Source organism: Anomaloglossus baeobatrachus, chromosome 10, assembly GCF_048569485.1.
Source record: "Anomaloglossus baeobatrachus isolate aAnoBae1 chromosome 10, aAnoBae1.hap1, whole genome shotgun sequence".
Classification (NCBI taxonomy): Eukaryota; Metazoa; Chordata; class Amphibia; order Anura; family Aromobatidae; genus Anomaloglossus; species Anomaloglossus baeobatrachus.
Window position 1 is genome coordinate 161,430,038 of NC_134362.1, and position 18,152 is coordinate 161,448,189.

The 18,152-nt window shown below is 50.9% G+C and overlaps 2 protein-coding genes across 6 annotated transcripts in view; one reads left to right on the forward strand and one right to left on the reverse strand.

Moving 5' to 3' along the window:
• The window catches only part of RPGRIP1L (RPGRIP1 like), a 283,031-nt gene extending 267,750 nt beyond the window's left edge, over nucleotides 1-15,281 (reverse strand). Inside the window, exons 1-3 of the mRNA XM_075325764.1 lie at nucleotides 15,164-15,281; nucleotides 13,734-13,807; nucleotides 11,097-11,241 (exon numbers count right to left, since the gene is read on the reverse strand). Of these exons, the coding sequence (XP_075181879.1) occupies nucleotides 11,097-11,241; nucleotides 13,734-13,800 (212 nt within the window). The 5' untranslated portion in view covers nucleotides 13,801-13,807; nucleotides 15,164-15,281. The remainder of the gene's footprint in view (nucleotides 1-11,096; nucleotides 11,242-13,733; nucleotides 13,808-15,163) is intronic.
• A 147-nt stretch (nucleotides 15,282-15,428) lies between these two features.
• The window catches only part of FTO (FTO alpha-ketoglutarate dependent dioxygenase), a 406,381-nt gene continuing 403,657 nt past the window's right edge, over nucleotides 15,429-18,152 (forward strand). For all 5 annotated transcript variants that reach the window (XM_075325765.1, XM_075325766.1, XM_075325767.1 and 2 more), the window contains exon 1: nucleotides 15,429-15,487. In XM_075325765.1, coding sequence (XP_075181880.1) covers nucleotides 15,446-15,487 — 42 coding nt within the window. In that variant the 5' untranslated portion in view covers nucleotides 15,429-15,445. The remainder of the gene's footprint in view (nucleotides 15,488-18,152) is intronic.

Genomic DNA, 18,152 nt, shown 5'->3' on the forward strand with positions numbered 1-18,152 from the left:
TATTCCAGACCATTTATAAATTGTCCTTCTGAAGGTCCGATTACACTAAGAACTTGTCCATCATATATTGTAATTGTTTCTCACTGTGTGTCCTCATCACAGGGACTCTTCAGGGTAAGGTTCCTTCCTTTACAAGTTCCTCCTGGGGTGCGTGGCCATCCGTGTCCCCCTGAAGACCCTTTTCTCTTCTCCACCGAGAGGAGAGCCGATGTAGACTGAGCTCACAGTTCTGGCGACAGCCCAGGTTGGTGCGTGGAGCACAATCGACTCGCTCTAATGCGGGCTTTACGTGGTACGATCTATCATGCGATTGCACGAGCGATCGTACCAGCCCCCGTCGTTTGTACGTTACTGGCAAATTGCTGCCCGTGTCGCACAAAGTCGTTAAACCGCCGTCACACGTACTTACCTGCTGAGCAACCTTGCTGTGGGCAGCGAACATCCTTTTCCTGAAGGGGGAGGGACGTTCGGCGTCACAGCGACATCACACAGCGGCCGGCCAATAGAAGCGGAGGGGCGGAGATGAGCGGGACGTAAACATCCCGCCCACCTCCTTCCTTCCGCATAGCCGGCAGGAGCCGCGGGACGCAGGTAAGCTGTGTTCATCGTTCCCGGGGTGTCACACGGAGTAATGTGTGCTGTCCCGGGGTACGATGAACAACCGGCGCGATGTTAAATTATCAAATTATCAATAATCAATTTTTTAAAACTTAACGACGAGTACACGACTCACGATTTATAACTGATTTGGAGTCGCACGTAGGTGTCACACAAGACGACGTCGTGAACGATGCCGGATGTGCGTCACGAAAACCGTGACCCCGACGATGCATCGCATGATAGCTTGTCTCGTGTAAAGCCCGCATAAGCTTTGGAGAGAGGAAATCACGGATTCCTGACCTTCACGGTTGTCTTCTGGTGCAGAGGGACGGCAAAACATTTATTTGTGGCCCTGCTCAAATTTTTTAAACACAGTTGGGTGTAGAAAACAAGCTTAAAAACAAAATACAGAAGGCAGAAGAGGGCTCTATCCAAAATCCAACTGGTTGACTGCGCCATAACAGCCATGATCCTCGGATATGAGAGCCCTCAGCTTATGGCCCCTATCACGGTCTCATTTGTTAAAGGGAACCTGTCAGGTCCAATATGCACCTAGAACCACGAGCAGTTCTGGACGCATATTGCTAATCCCCACCTAACTGTCCCTGTATACACTAGCATAGATAAAGAGATCTTTAGAAAAGAAGGGAATTTTGTTTACTTACCGTAAATTCCTTTTCTTCTAGCTCCTATTGGGAGACCCAGACAATTGGGGTGTATAGCTTCTGCCTCCGGAGGCCACACAAAGTATTACACTTTAAAAAGTGTAACCCCTCCCCTCTGCCTATACACCCTCCCGTGGATCACGGGCTCCTCAGTTTTGGTGCAAAAGCAGGAAGGAGAGAACTTCTAAATTGGTCTAGGGTAAATTCAATCCGAAGGATGTTCGGAGAACTGAAAACCATGAACCAAAAGAACAATTCAACATGAACAACATGTGTACACAAAAGAACAACCAGCCCGAAGGGCACAGGGGCGGGTGCTGGGTCTCCCAATAGGAGCTAGAAGAAAAGGAATTTACGGTAAGTAAACAAAATTCCCTTCTTCTTTGTCGCTCCATTGGGAGACCCAGACAATTGGGACGTCCAAGAGCAGTCCCTGGGTGGGTAAAAGAATACCTCAATAAACAAGAGCCGAAAAAACGGCCCCCTCTTACAGGTGGGCAACCGCCGCCTGAAGGACTCGCCTACCTAGACTGGCGTCTGCCGAAGCATAGGTATGCACTTGATAGTGTTTCGTGAAAGTGTGCAGACTAGACCACGTAGCTGCCTGACACACCTGCAGAGCCGTAGCCCGGTGCCGCAATGCCCAGGACGCACCCACGGCTCTGGTAGAATGGGCTTTCAGCCCTGAAGGAAGCGGAAGCCCAGAAGAACGGTAGGCTTCGAGAATCGGTTCCTTGATCCACCGAGCCAAGGTTGACTTGGAAGCCTGCGAACCCTTACGCTGGCCAGCGACAAGGACAAAGAGCGCATCTGAACGACGCAGGGGCGCCGTGCGAGACACGTAGAGCCAGAGTGCTCTCACCAGATCCAAAGAGTGCAAATCCTTTTCACATTGGTGAATTGGATTAGGGCAAAATGAAGGCAAGGAGATATCCTGATTGAGATGAAAAGGGGATACCACCTTAGGGAGAAATTCCGGGACCGGACGCAGAACCACCTTATCCTGGTGAAACACCAGGAAGGGGGCTTTGCATGACAGCGCTGCAAGCTCAGACACTCTCCGGAGTGATGTGACTGCCACTAGAAAGGCCACCTTCTGCGAAAGACGTGATAGAGAGACATCCCGCAGCGGTTCGAAAGGTGGTTTCTGAAGAGCCGTTAGCACCCTGTTAAGATCCCAGGGTTCCAGCGGACGCTTGTAAGGTGGGACTATGTGGCAAACTCCCTGCAGGAACGTGCGGACCTGCGGAAGCCTGGCTAGGCGCTTTTGAAAAAATACGGAGAGCGCCGATACTTGGCCCTTGAGAGAGCCGAGTGACAAACCCTTGTCCATTCCAGATTGAAGTAATGAAAGAAAAGTGGGTAAGGCAAACGGCCATGGAGGAAAACCGTTATCAGAGCACCAGGATAAGAAGATTTGCCAAGACCTGTAATAGATCTTGGCGGACGTTGGCTTCCTGGCCTGTCTCATGGTGGCAATGACATCCTGAGATAACCCTGAAGACGCTAGGAGCCAGGACTCAATGGCCACACAGTCAGGTTGAGGGCCACAGAATTCAGATGGAAAAACGGGGCTTGTGACAGCAAGTCTGGGCGGTCTGGAAGCGCCCACGGTTGACCCACCGTGAGATGCCACAGATCCGGGTACCACGACCGCCTCGGCCAGTCTGGAGCGATGAGAATGGCGCGACGGCAGTCGGACCTGATCTTGCGTAACACTCTGGGCAGCATCGCCAGAGGAGGAAACACATAAGGCAGTCGAAACTGCGACCAATCCTGAACTAACGCGTCCGCCGCCAGAGCTCTGTGATCCTGAGACCGTGCCATGAATGCCGGGACTTTGTTGTTGTGCCGTGACGCCATGAGATCGACGTCCGGCGTTCCCCAGCGGCGACAGATCTCTCGAAACACTTCTGGGTGCAGAGACCATTCTCCCGCATCCATGCCCTGACGACTGAGAAAATCTGCTTCCCAGTTTTCTACGCCCGGGATGTGAACTGCGGAGATGGTGGAGGCTGTGGCTTCCACCCACTGCAGAATCCGCCGGACTTCCTGGAAGGCTTGACGACTGCGAGTGCCGCCTTGGTGGTTGATGTATGCGACGGCAGTGGCGTTGTCCGACTGGATACGGATCTGCCTGCCCTCCAGCCACCGATGAAAAGCCAATAGGGCTAGATACACTGCCCTTATCTCCAGAATATTGATCTGAAGGGATGACTCTATCGGAGTCCAGGTTCCCTGAGCCCTGTGGTGGAGAAAAACCGCTCCCCACCCTGACAGGCTCGCGTCCGTGGTGACCACAGCCCAGGTTGGGGGTAGGAAGGATTTTCCCTGCGATAGAGAATTGGGAAGGAGCCACCACTGAAGTGACGTCTTGGTTGCAAGGGAAAGAGAGACGTTCCTGTCGAGGGAAGCCGACCTCCTGCCCATTTGCGGAGAATGTCCCATTGGAGTGGCCGTAGATGGAATTGCGCGAACGGCACTGCCTCCATAGCTGCCACCATCTTCCCCAGGAAGTGCATGAGGCGCCTTAAGGGGTGTGACTGACTCCGAAGAAGTGATTGCACCCCTGCCTGCAGAGAAAGCTGTTTGTCCAGCGGTAGCTTGACTACCGCTGGCTGTGTATGAAACTCCATCCCGAGGTAAGTCAGTGATTGGGTCGGTGTCAACTTGGATTTCGGGAAGTTGATGATCCACCCGAACTGCTGGAGAGTCGCCAGAGCGACGGTAAGGCTTTGTTGACACGCCACCCGAGAAGGGGCCATGACTAGGAGATCGTCTAAGTAGGGGATCACCGAGTGGCCCTGAGAGTGCAGGACCGCCACGACGAATGCCATGACTTTGGTGAAAACCCGTGGGGCTGTCGCCAGGCCGAAAGGCAATGCCACGAACTGAAGGTGTTCGTCCCCGATGGCGAAACGCAAGAAACGTTGATGTTCGGGTGCGATCGGCACGTGGAGATAAGCATCCTTGATGTCGATCGATGCTAGGAAGTCTCCTTGTGACATCGAGGCGATGACCGAGCGGAGAGATTCCATCCGAAATCCGAAACCGTCTGGTTCTCACATGTCTGTTGAGTAGCTTGAGGTCCAGAACGGGACGGAATGATCTGTCCTTATTTGGCACCACGAACAAGTTGGAGTAAAAACCGCGACCACGTTCCTGAAGGGGAACGGGGATCACCACTCCTTCTGTCTTCAGAGCGTCCACTGCCTGAAAAAGTGCGTCGGCCTGAGCGGGGGGCGGAGAGGTTCTGAAGAAACGAGCCGCAGGACGAGAGCTGAACTCTATCCTGTAACCGTGAGACAGAATGTCTCTCACCCATCGGTCTTGAACATGTGGCCACCAGGCGTCGCCAAAGCGGGAGAGCCTGCCACTGACCGAGGATGCGGCTAGGGGAGGCCGAGAGTCATGAGGAGGCAGTCTTGGAGGCAGTGCCTCCTGCGGCCTTTTGGGGGCGTGACTTGGACCGCCACGCATAGGAGTTCCTCTGGCCTTTCTCCGGCCTGCTGGACGAAGAGGATTGGGGCTTGGCGGAGGGACGAAAGGACCGAAACCTCGATTGTATTTTTCGTTGCTGAGGTCTCTTAGGTTTGGACTGGGGTAAGGAGGAGTCCTTTCCCTTGGATTCCTTAATAATCTCATCCAATCGTTCGCCAAACAAACGGTCGCCAGAAAACGGCAAACCGGTTAAGAACCTCTTGGAGGCCGAGTCTGCCTTCCATTCGCGCAGCCACATGGCCCTGCGGACTGCCACAGAGTTAGCGGATGCTACAGCTGTACGGCTAGCAGAGTCCAGGACTGCGTTCATGGCGTAGGATGAAAAAGCTGACGCTTGAGAGGTCAAAGACGCAACTTGCGGAGCAGAATTACGTGTGACAGCATTAATCTCAGCCAGACAAGCCGAGATAGCTTGGAGTGCCCACACGGCTGCAAAGGCCGGGGCAAAAGACGTGCCCGTGGCCTCATAGATGGACTTCATCAGGAGCTCTATCTTCCTGTCAGTGGCATCCTTTAGCGATGAGCCATCTGCAACCGATACCACGGATCTAGCCGCCAATCTTGAGACTGGAGGATCCACCTTGGGACAGTGAGCCCAAACCTTAACGAATACATATGGGAAGGGGTAACGCGTGTCAGTGAGGCGCTTAGTAAAGCGCTTGTCCAGGACCGCTCTGGGCTTCTGGACAGCGTCTCTGAAGTTAGAGTGATCGAAAAATGCACTGCGTGTACGTTTGGGGAACCGAAACTGGTGTTTCTCCTGCTGAGACGCCGACTCCTCTACAGTAGGAGGCGGGGGAGAGAGATCCAACACCTGGTTGATGGACGAGATAAGATCATTCACTAAGGCGTCCCCTTCAGGTGTATCAAGGTTAAGGGCGACGTCCGGGTCAGAGCCCTGAGCTGCGACGTCCGCCTCGTCCTCCAGAGAGTCCTCAGGCTGGGAACCCGAGCAGCGTGAAGAAGTCGGGGACGATTCCCAGCGAGCCCGCTTAGCCGGTCTAGGACTGTGGTCCGGGCAGGAGTCCTCCGCCTGAGACCTAGGGGCCAACCTGGGAGCGCGCTGCGGCGCGGACCGAGAGGGGCCTGGAGGCGACGAGCCAACAGGGGCCGGGGCCTGTGAAAGGACCGGTCTGGACTGCAAAGCTTCTAGCAGCTTGGCAGACCATTTGTCCATGGACTGAGCCATGGATTGTGAAAGTGACTCAGAGAGTTTCTCAGCAAAAGAGGCTAACTCTGTCCCTGCCGCCTGGACCGGGGGAGCCGGGGGGTCTACATGAGCCGAGGGGCCCACTAGTGACTGAGGCTCCGGCTGAGCAAGCGAAACAGGGGTCGAGCATTGCTCACAGTGGGGGTAGGTGGAACCCGCAGGTAACGTAGCCCCACAAGAGGTACAGGCCGCAAAAAAACCCTGTGCCTTAACAGCTTTGCTCCTTGTGGACGACATGCTGTTGTCTCCTAGGAGAGTGATCACTGAGGGTATATGGGAAAAAAGGGGTATACAGCCCGACCGAACAGATATGTATATATATATATATATATATATATATATATACATATACATATCTATTCCGGCACCCTAGGGGGACCAGCACCGGGTGACCGGTGTGGCTTACCGACCGCTAACAAGCGGAGTGTGTCCTTCAGATTCCCTGCCTTAGGTCCCCCGGAGCTGCAGAGCTGTTCACTGAGAATCCTCCACCGGCAGAATGCCAAAAAATGGCTGCCGGAGCTCTCAGGGGAGGAGTGGAGCCGTGGGCGGCGCCAGGAAAGTGCAGGAATCTGGGGTCCCCACAGTGATCAGTGAGGGGGGAGGAAAACATGCAGGATGCTCCAGCCCTCACATCCGACGTCAGGTCGGTAATCCCGTTCTTACCCCTGACAGGCAGGCCCGGGGGTGGGATTTTTGCGACTAGGCCGCGATGAAGCCGGGGACTAAATTTGAGACCGCGCCTGACAAGCAGGCACGGTCGGCGCGGAAGTCCACCGGCCTTCTCAATTCAGCAGCTGCCGCAGCTTCCGGGAGGAAGGTGCGCTCCCTGCACAGTCCCCAATGGGGACACAGAGTACCTTTGAGTTGCAGGGCCCGGTCCCTGAGGTTGAATAGGCTCCGGTCCGGCAGGTTCCCACAGGGGCTGCGGAGGGAGCACAGTCCCAGTAAATGGATGACCGCTTAGGATCCCACTTCTCCCAGAGCCGCTAAGGGATGGTGAAGGAGACGGCATGTGGCTCCAGCCTTTGTACCCGCAATGGGTACTTCAACCTTAACAACACCGCCGACGTAGTGGGGTGAGAAGGGAACATGCCGGGGGCCCCGTGGGGGCCCTCTTTTCTTCCAACCGACATAACTAATATGAGAATGCATGAGTGGATGTGTGCCTCCTTCCACACAAAGCATAAAACTGAGGAGCCCGTGATCCACGGGAGGGTGTATAGGCAGAGGGGAGGGGTTACACTTTTTAAAGTGTAATACTTTGTGTGGCCTCCGGAGGCAGAAGCTATACACCCAATTGTCTGGGTCTCCCAATGGAGCGACAAAGAAAGGTATTTCTAAAGATCTTTTACCATATGCAAATGAGCGAGGGGACTAGTCCCCTGGGCGTTAGTTCCCCGGCTAGTCGGCTCCATTAGCATGTTAGTACGTCCCTGTGGGTATGCTAACATGCAGCGTCAGAGGATGATCTCACTCACTTCTCTGCCATCATTGCTGATTTCGGATCAGTGCACATGACCCCGGAGGTTCGGTCATGCACACTACTTCAGTTTGAAGCCAGGATGTGTACACTCTGCTTCATAGTGGGCATGACCCCAACTCCGGAGTCATGCGCACTGATCTGAAATCCAGCTTTGGCAGCGATGGCAGCGGAGAAGTGAGTGAGATCATTGTGTGTTGCTGCACGTTCATTAGCATGATAGCACACCCACAGGGGCTCACTAACATGCTAATGAGGGGCGACTGGCCACTGAACGAACCTCATTACCATACGGTAAAAGATCTTTAGAAATACCTTTTCTAAAATTCTCTTGATCTATGCTCCTGTATACCGGGTCGGTTAGGCAGGGATTAGCAATATGCACCCAGAACTGCTTGTGGTACTGGGTGCATATTGCACCTGACAGGTTCCCTTTAAATTGTGTTCACACTGCTTATGGGGACGACATTTCCATCACTAGGTTATGTTGCTCACATCCCACAGTGGCTGTGCATGCTTACCTGGTTTGTACACTTATCAGGATGCCTGTGGTAACGAATTAGGGGTACTTTGCACGCTGCGACATCGCTAGCCGATTGTAGCGATGCCGAGTGCAATAGTCCCCGCCCCCGCCGCACATGCGATATCTTGTGATAGCTGCCGTAGCAAACATTATCGCTACGGTAGCTTCACACGCACTTACCTGGCCGGCGACCCGCCTCCTTCCTAAGGGGGCGGGTCGTGCGGCGTCACAGCGACGTTACACGGCAGGCGGCCAGCCAATAGCAGAGGAGGGGAGGAGATGAGCGGGAAGTAAACATCCCGCCCACCTTCTTCCTTCCGCATAGCCGGTGGAGGCAGGTAAGATGTTCCTCGCTCCTGCAGCTTCATACTTAGCGATGTGTGCTGCCGCAGGAACGAGGAACAACATTGTACCTGTCGCTGCCGCGACATTATGGAAATGACCGACGCTACACCGATCACCAATTTTTGACGCTTTTGCAATCGTTTATCGGTGCATCTAGGTTTAGCATTTTGCGTCATCGTTACGGGCATCGGATGTGCGTCACTTTCGATTTGACCCCGACGATATCGTAGTAGCGATATCACAACGTGCAAAGTACCCCTGAGTGATTGAGGTCTGACGAGATGTCATTGTGAACCTATGGGCTATATAAAGTGAAGTAGGATTCTCCTAGCTCACATACAGAGCAAGGAAAAGTTTAGGAAAGATCTGATTCAAGTTATTCAAGCTAGTTTTTTTCCCCTCTTGCCAAAACCCATTGTGCTAATTTTAAAGGGGCTGTCCAGGCTAAAATAATAAGTCTGCAGTCACTGCGCTGCGAGGATTTGCCTCTTTCTGAGCCGGGAACAGTGGTCATGTGATTGCAATTGTGCGATATGCGAACTCCCGGCAAGAACCAACTAGTGGCCATGGCCTCGTTCTGTACAAGTGTATGGAGTGACCAAATGCTTCCCACTTTGCTGTGTATTTAATCTGGGACCCAGCTGACCACTTCTTACCATTCACATTGGAGTTTTTGATAGACACAAGTCAGGTATATACAATGGTTTTAACTTAAGTTGGTTAGGGACTGTATCAGATGGGTACACCGTGACGAGGTGGGACAGCTTCTTACGTTTTTGCAAAAATGTATATACTAAGTACCCTGTTATTAAGCACTTGCAATTTATTTATTATTATTCATGGTATTTGTCATACAATTTTGCTCTTTTGTTTTTTTCAAGTGTATGGAGTGAGCACATTCGACTAGTAAGCACGGCTGTCTAGTGGGTGAGGCCTTGCTCAATACAAGTGTATGGAGTGGGCGCCTCTCACTAGTAAGCACGGCTGTCTAGTGGGTGAGGCCTTGCTCAATACAAGTGTATGGAGTGAGCACATTCAACTAGTAAGCACGGCTGTCTAGTGGGTGAGGCCTTGCTCAATACAAGTGTATGGAGTGTGCGCCTCTGACTAGTAAGCACGGCTGTCTAGTGGGTGAGGCCTTGCTCAATACAAGTGTATGGAGTGTTTGCCTCGGACTAGTAAGCACGGCTGTCTAGTGGGTGAGGCCTTGCTCAATACAAGTGTATGGAGTGGGCGCCTCTCACTAGTAAGCACTGCTGTCTAGTGGGTGAGGCCTTGCTCAATACAAGTGTATGGAGTGTGCGCCTCTGACTAGTAAGCACGGCTGTCTAGTGGGTGTGGCCTTGCTCAATACAAGTGTATGGAGTGAGCACATTCGACTAGTAAGCACGGCTGTCTAGTGGGTGAGGCCTTGCTCAATACAAGTGTATGGAGTGTGCGCCTCTGACTAGTAAGCACTGCTGTCTAGTGGGTGAGGCCTCGCTCAATACAAGTGGATGGAGTGTGCGCCTCTGACTAGTAAGCACGGCTGTCTAGTGGGTGAGGCCTTGCTCAATACAAGTGTATGGAGTGTTTGCCTCGGACTAGTAAGCACGGCTGTCTAGTGGGTGAGGCCTTGCTCAATACAAGTGTATGGAGTGTTTGCCTCGGACTAGTAAGCACTGCTGTCTAGTGGGTGAGGCCTTGCTCAATACAAGTGTATGGAGTGGGCGCCTCCGACTAGTAAGCACTGCTGTCTAGTGGGTGAGGCCTTGCTCAATACAAGTGTATGGAGCGTTTGCCTCGGACTAGTAAGCACTGCTGTCTAGTGGGTGAGGCCTTGCTCAATACAAGTGTATGGAGTGTGCGCCTCTGACTAGTAAGCACTGCTGTCTAGTGGGTGAGGCCTTGCTCAATACAAGTGTATGGAGTGGGCGCCTCTGACTAGTAAGCACTGCTGTCTAGTGGGTGAGGCCTTGCTCAATACAAGTGTATGGAGTGTGCGCCTCTGACTAGTAAGCATGGCTGTCTAGTGGGTGTGGCCTTGCTCAATACAAGTGTATGGAGTGTGCGCCTCTGACTAGTAAGCACGGCTGTCTAGTGGGTGAGGCCTTGCTCAATACAAGTGTATGGAGTGTTTGCCTCCGACTAGTAAGCACGGCTGTCTAGTGGGTGAAGCCTTGCTCAAAACAAGTGTATGGAGTGGGCGCCTCCGACTAGTAGGCACAACCTACAAGTGTATTGTGCAAGGCCGTGCCCACTAGTCGGATTCTGGCTGACAACATGCATATCACACAATTGCAGTCACATGACCACTATTCCCGGTTCAGGAACCGGTGAATCCTCGCAGCACAGTGTGTACGCTGGGAGGATTCAGAAGTCTGCAGTCACATAAAGTGACACAGAGTGACTGAAGACATCATTTTAGACTGGACAACCAATTTAAATGAGTGTAGACAATGCCGGTCAATAAACTCTGCAAACCTCCAACGTACGGCACTCACATACTGCCTTATGCCATACTACCATAGGCTCTTATATTAAAGTATATTCCTTGCAGGAGAAATGAGGATATAACTAAGAGCCTGAATATCTGTCAGCAGAAATCTTAAAAAAAAAAGACCAGCAGTGGAAATCATAATTATCTGATTTAGGATCTATTCCTTTGCAATATTGGTTAGACCAGTTGGGACACTTTAATAAGCCCACTGAGCAAATTTCTAGCCCACAAAGGTCCTGGTAGTTTGACTACGAAACCATAGATTCTGGAAAACACTAAACGGTGCTGACCTCTTTATTTTGTCCTCTTGCTTGTTCGCGTGCTGTTTGAGCAGCAGATTCTCATCGTGAATACGTAAATATCGGTCTTCCAATTCTTGCCTGGAAACGCGTGATACGGCCTGCCTTGCCTTGGCGCTATGGGGAGAAATGGCTTCTGAATGGAATAAAGAAAAAAAAATATATTAAAATTTATATATTACATGCTAGGAATATGTGCAGCTGTAAAAGAACTGTGAGGATTTAAGGGTTATCCCAAAATAGTAAGTGATAGTGTACTGACCGCTGGGACTCTGAACACTGGAACCCCAGCAATTCTGAAAACGGGGCTCTGGACCCCATCCCTGCAGAGCAAAGGTGCCCATGCTCCACCTCTGCTTCATTCATTATACGTAGGACTGCCAAGAAGAGACGAGCATCACGATCTCCCATTTCCGGAAGGTAAGTCGCACATAACACCCGAGTTTGCTAAAGGCAGATGTTGGGGGTAATATGGCCATAAAAAAAACGGATTTTTGTGTACTCACCGTAAAATCGCTTTCTCTTAGCCATCATTCGGGGACACAGGACCATGGGTGTTATGCTGCCTATCCATAGGAGGACACTAAGAAGATGCAAAAAGCATAGCTTCTCCTCTGCAGTATACACCCCCTGGCCGGGCCAGGGAAGCTCAGTTTTAGTACACAGATCTGGAGATCTTCGCGCGTTTTCCTGGGGAAGTGGGGCTTATCGCGGCCCGCGCGGGGGCGGGGCTTAGCGCTAAAAGAGCGCCAAGAAGAAGTCAGTGTGCCCCCCTGCTGTCGATAGTAAAAAACAGAAGGGAGCTTCTGTGACAGTTTTTCTCCCCCTCCCTCCAGTCAGCACACAGCTACCAGTAGATTATCTCTGCAGGATTCCCTGCAATCAGCAAGGGACTCCCCCTCCTCCAGCCAGTACGCTGCTAGAGGGAATAAACACTGAGTTCATGAGCCCTGGGAGCCCTCCCCCCGCCACCGTTAGATTATCTCTGCAGGATTCCCTGCAATCAGCAAGGGACTTTCCCCTCCTCCAGCCAGCTATGGTGGGAATAAAGACTGTAAATTCAGCAGTCCTGGGAGCCTTCCCTGCACCGTCTTTCTCCCTTTGTCTGGGAAACCAGTCAGCGGGGATGTCACCTTAACACTGCCTCAGTCCAGGCAGTGGAAATAGCAGAGTCAGCTTGCTGTGTCCGACCACACAGGTGCAATGTATCAACTCAGAGCCTGCAAAGAGGGGCTGAGGAATTGTGCCTCTGCCCTGGGCTCTGGAAAATCGGTGTCTGTGGGACCCGTCGTCCAGTAAAAGGCAGCCCAGAATCCAACGTCGCAGGAGGGGGTACATGGAGGCAACACCCCGCGTTCCCGCCCGTTGATGGTATTGGGAGATCGGTCCCCAAGGGAAACCGTCGCCCTCAAAAAATAACAAAACCTTGAAAGGATGTGCCTCCTACAGACACTAAGCTAAAACTGAGGTTGCCTTGCCCGGCCAGGGGGTGTATACTGCAGAGGAGGAGCTATGCTTTTGCATCTACTTAGTGTCCTCCTATGGATAGGCAGCATAACACCCATGGTCCTGTGTCCCCCAATGTGGCGTCAGAGAAATTATATCTGTTACAAACATCTTCCCATATTAGGAGACTTGTGACAGGTTTGAGCCTTGTGAAACTCTGGAAATAAAATGTGCTTTCTCTCCATTGGCATAGAAAGGGTTAATGTTAGTTTTGTTGCCAGCAGCTTTCTTTTAGTCCATGTCAGTTGCTGCCGCTCTGTGACCATCACCTTTAAATAGAGGCAATTCCCAGCAATCATTGCTGTTGATAGAATCCATTCTGTCCTGGCCGCCTAGGTGGAAGGAGCTGCTGTGTTTCTGATCTTAGCCCATCTGTCTACTGCCTTGGAGTCTGGCTGCAGCCGTGGAGTTTGTGTTGTATCCTTTTCCCTCCTGTGTGTCTACCTTTCCTTTGTGTTGTATTGTATGTTGTGTTGTATTAGTGCAGTGGTGGGATTAGTGATCCTCACCTGCCAGCACACTAGCCAGGGTTATTTCAGAGTTTCAGGTATCCTGCTCAGCAACAGGTGCGGAACCTATATAGGGCTGGCAGGGAGAGTAGGGTACTGTGGCAGGTGAGGACAGGATGTGTCCCATCTTCTATTCCCAAGCGCCAGAACCCACCATTGTTACAATGTCCCTAGGGTTCTGGCTGCAGCCGTGGAGTTTGTGCTGTATCCCTCCCCCCCCCCATGTGTCTTCGTTTCCCTTGTGTTGTATTAGTGCAGGAGTGGGGCTAGTGATCCTCACGTGCCAGCTCACTAGCCAGGGTTACTTTAGGGTTTTCCAAGGGTTTCAGGTATCCTACATATCGACAGGTGCTGAACCTGTATATGGATGGCTAGAAGAGTACGGTACAGCTGCAGGTGAGTGCAGGAGGTGTCCTATCTTCACCCTTCCTAGCGCAAGGGTCCACCGTTGTTACAGTGCCCCCCTTTTTGGTTGTGGTGTTTTTTGTAGTGTGCCAGGGAATTGTAGGTCTGAGCACAACTGTCACGCTGTGTACACAGACTTATCCTACTCTGTGCGTGACACTATTCGAAGACAATTCTGAAAATAAAAATATAAAATTAATTCCAATACCTGAAACGGTGGGACCGAAATCCCTCACAGGGAGATCTGCTGCGGTTTCATCAGCCGGAGCGGCCATTATGAAGCTGGTGGGGGAGAAATTAGGAGAACATTTAGTACAGATAAAAATATGCACAAAGTACATGCCCAGTCTGTGAGACTTCACGATCCTTGCCTGACGATTACCGTTGTGTAGTCTTACAGTGGCATCACTAATAGGCTCTAACTGTAAACGAAAACAGCTAAAGAGCCAGCTATGTAATCAATAGTTGCGTTACATCCTCCGGAGCAGCGATCCCATCTGGATTTTGGATAAGGCTCCTGAATACAATTGTAGTTATAGTTATATCTATGGCTGCATTATATCCTCCAGAGCAGTGCTCCTCTATGGATTATGGATGGGGCTCCTGAATACAGTTGTAGTTATAGCTATGGCTGCGTTATATCCTCCAGACCAGCGCTACCATCTGGATTTTGGATAAGGCTCCTGAATACAATTGTAGTTTTAGTTATATCTATGGCTGAGTTATATCCTCCAGAGAAGCACTCTTCTATGGATTATGGATGAGGCTCCTGAATACAATTTTAGTTAAAGTTATAGCTAAGGCTGCCTTATATCCTCCAGAGGAGCACTCCTCTATGGATTATGGATGAGGCTCCTGAATACAGTTGTAGTTAAGGCTGCATTAAATCCTCCAGAGCAGCGCTCCCTTGTGCATAATGGATTAGGCTCCTGAACACAGTTGTAGCTATAGTTCTGGCTGTGTTATATCCTCCAGAGGAGCGCTCCTCTATGGATTATGGATGAGGCTCCTGAAAACAGTTGTAGTTATAGTTATGGCTGCGGTATATCCTCCAGAGCAGCGCTCCCTTGTGCATAATGGATTAGGCTCCTGAACACAGTTGTAGCTATAGTTCTGGCTGCGTTATATCCTCCAGAGGAGCGCTCCTCTATGGATTATGGATGAGGCTCCTGAAAACAGTTGTAGTTATAGTTATGGCTGCGGTATATCCTCCAGAGCAGCGCTCCCTTGTGCATAATGGATTAGGCTCCTGAACACAGTTGTAGCTATAGTTCTGGCTGCGTTATATCCTCCAGAGGAGCGCTCCTCTATGGATTATGGATGAGGCTCCTGAAAACAGTTGTAGTTATAGTTATGGCTGCGGTATATCCTCCAGAGCAGCGCTCCCTTGTGCATAATGGATGAGGCTCCTGAATACACTTGTAGTTATACCGTAGTTATCAGTTACTGACCTGAGGCTCCCCAGTTACAGCAGTACTACAACTCCCAGCATGTCCTCACCATCACAGGCTGGGACTTGTAGTACTGCAGCACCTAACAATTCATTATAATGACTCTCTCCCCTGTGACTACAGCAGCTGGGGCTTCATAGTGAACTCTTGGCTCCCCAAACCCACACAGGGGAGCACAGACACTCACGTTTCTATTCGGCCGCCTTTCAGTATTCTTCTTCTTCTTCTTTATCGTTCAGGCCTGTCCCTTTCGCCCGGCGTCCATCCTGCAGCTCCCCGGCAACAGTTGCTACAGCCGAGACTGACGTCACTTCCGCTCGGAAGTATACAGTCTGTCAATGAAAATACTGCCACCCGGCGCGCAGCATGCCGGGTATGGTAGTTTCCTCTTTGTGGATTCGATCTACAGCGAACGCGCCAGGAAACTACGAGCCCCACAATGCCCTGCGTGTGGGAAGCCAGGAGCAAGATGAAGCGCAGGGCAGCGAGTGACAGAGAGAAGGAAGACAAGGTGTGTGATCATAGAGGCGCTCAGAGCAGAGCGGCCTGCCTCATAGAAACACCCCTTTAATGTAATCTGTCACTTCTTAAAGGGCTTGTCCACTATATCTTTGGCCCTCGTGTGTATATGGCATGTACTTGCCACAGTAGTCACCTGGTAATGGGGCACGTGATCAGCAGCTAAAAAAATGGATCAGGCACTAGATTTCACAATGTAAACTGCATGCATCACTAAATAAATGCCTTAGACCTGATGAGGCTGGTAGACTTCCATTGCAAATCCATATCAGAACGATTATATGATCTTTTAAGGGGTTTTACCCATTTTCAAACATGAATATGGTCATATAGAGCCTGTGGTTACAAGCAATTTACTGTTTGTTAATATTTTCAGATGTTTTGAGATATAAACACTGTTACTTTTGTTTATATCTTGTTACCTTGGAGACCGACCACCTCTTCTAGACAGCCGCTCTTTTCTGATGAGCTGGTGAGCATGGTGTTGGGTTACCGCCTCATCCCGGCCAGCTTCAGTGCATTATTTACAAAGTACGCAGCAGCAGTGGTGGTCGGTCTCCTAGGCAACCAGCTGTAAACAAACTAAAAGTCTTAATATCTCAAGAACGACTGCAAATCTTAACAAGCAGTAAATTGCAAAAGTGCTTGTTTTTACATGTCCTATCCTCTGACATTATCCATCTGGGAGGATGGGAATAACCCTTTAAGAAGGGTTACCTTATCTGCCCACCTTGCTTGATTGACAGCTTCTCAGTGTCCCCCCTCCCTGCTGGGATCTCACAGTGCTCAGTACACGCTGCAGTGATCAGTCAGGTCGAGAGGGGTGGGGGGGGGTGGGAAAGGTCACTGTAGGACTCATTAAATGCTCATTTTTTTATCTAAATTTTATAGCACTTATGAGATGAAGTACGTACATAAGTCTCAACAGGTCTAATGAGAAGCCCGATGTTTCCATTTCACACAGTAAGTGTGGTTATACAAGAATCGGACATTTGCATCCCTGAGCTGACAGCCCAGGAGCCGAGCACCCACTATCGGCAGTAGGTGCCGGCTGTACATTGCAGCTGACGCTTTCCTGTAGTCCTGACTGGTTCTTTTTTTTACATGACAGGTTCCCTTTAATTGGGGTTGTTGCCTCTATAATAACCTGAGCTAAAAAAAAGGATATTATTGTTATTGTCTGATGTTTTTCTGTTTTTATTTTTACTGTGGAAATATTTTGTCTTTTTCTATTTATTTTGATTGTTTTATTTACTAAATCTCCATCATTCTCCCGGGTGCTCACTGTATTGTGTGTCCGTTCATAGTCCTGTATCATCTGATTACAATGCAGTGGGACACCGTACTTATACAAAGTATGGGCACTATACTGTACAGCAGGCACAATGCAGACAGTGGGTAATGTTCTCCAGGAATCAGCAAATCCAGACTCCTCCATGACCAGATAAGAGCAGTGTGATCTGTCACTGCATAGAACACATCTCCAGAATCCGGTGGTGATGGCTTTAAATTGCTCTATCCGAAGCATTGTGGTTGGTGATGTACGGCTGCAGCTGCTCAGCATTGTGCTTCGTGATGTACTTCTCCTGCAGCTGCTCAGCATTGTGCTTGGTGATGTACGGCTGCAGCTGCTCAGCATTGTGCTTTGTGATGTACTGCTCCTGCAGTTCCTCCACATTGGGCTTGGTGATGTAACGCTGCAGGCAGCTGCTCACATTGTGCTTGGTGATGTACGGCTGCAGCTGCTCACATTGTGCTTGGTGATGTACGGCTGCAGCTGCTCAACATTGTGCTTGGTGATGTACGGCTCCTGCAGCTGCACATCATTGTGCTTGGTGATGTACGGCTGCAGGCAGATGCTCAGCATTGTGCTTGGGGATGTAAGGCTGCAGGTGCTCAGCATTGTGCTTGGTTATGTACGGCTGCAGCTGCTCAGCATTGTGCTTGGTTATGTACGGCTGCAGCTGCTCAGCATTATGCTTGGTGATGTACGGCTGCAGCTGCTCAGCATTGTGCTTGATTATGTACGGCTGCAGCTGCTCAGCATTGTGCTTGGTGATGTACGGCTGCAGCTGCTCAGCATTGTGCTTGGTGATGTACGGCTGCAGCTGCTCAGCATTGTGCTTGGTGATGTGCGGCTGCAGCTGCTCAGCATTGTGCTTGGTGATGTACGGCTGCAGCTGCTCAGCATTGTGCTTGGTGATGTACGGCTGCAGCTGCTCAGCATTGTGCTTGGTGATGTACGGCTGCAGCTGCTCAGCATTGTGCTTGGTGATGTACGGCTGCAGCTGCTCAGCATTGTGCTTGGTGATGTACGGCTGCAGCTGCTCAGCATTGTGCTTGGTGATGTACGGCTGCAGCTGCTCAGCATTGTGCTTGGTGATGTACGGCTGCAGCTGCTCAGCATTGTGCTTGGTGATGTACGGCTGCAGCTGCTCAGCATTGTGCTTGGTGATGTACGGCTGCAGCTGCTCAGCATTGTGCTTGGTGATGTATGGCTGCAGCTGCTCAACATTGTGCTTGGTGATGTACGGCTGCAGGCAGCTGTACATCATTGTGCTTGGTGATGTACGGCTGTAGGCAACTGCTCAGCATTGTGCTTGGTGATGTAAGGCTGCAGCTGCTCAGCATTGTGCTTGGTTATGTACGGCTGCAGC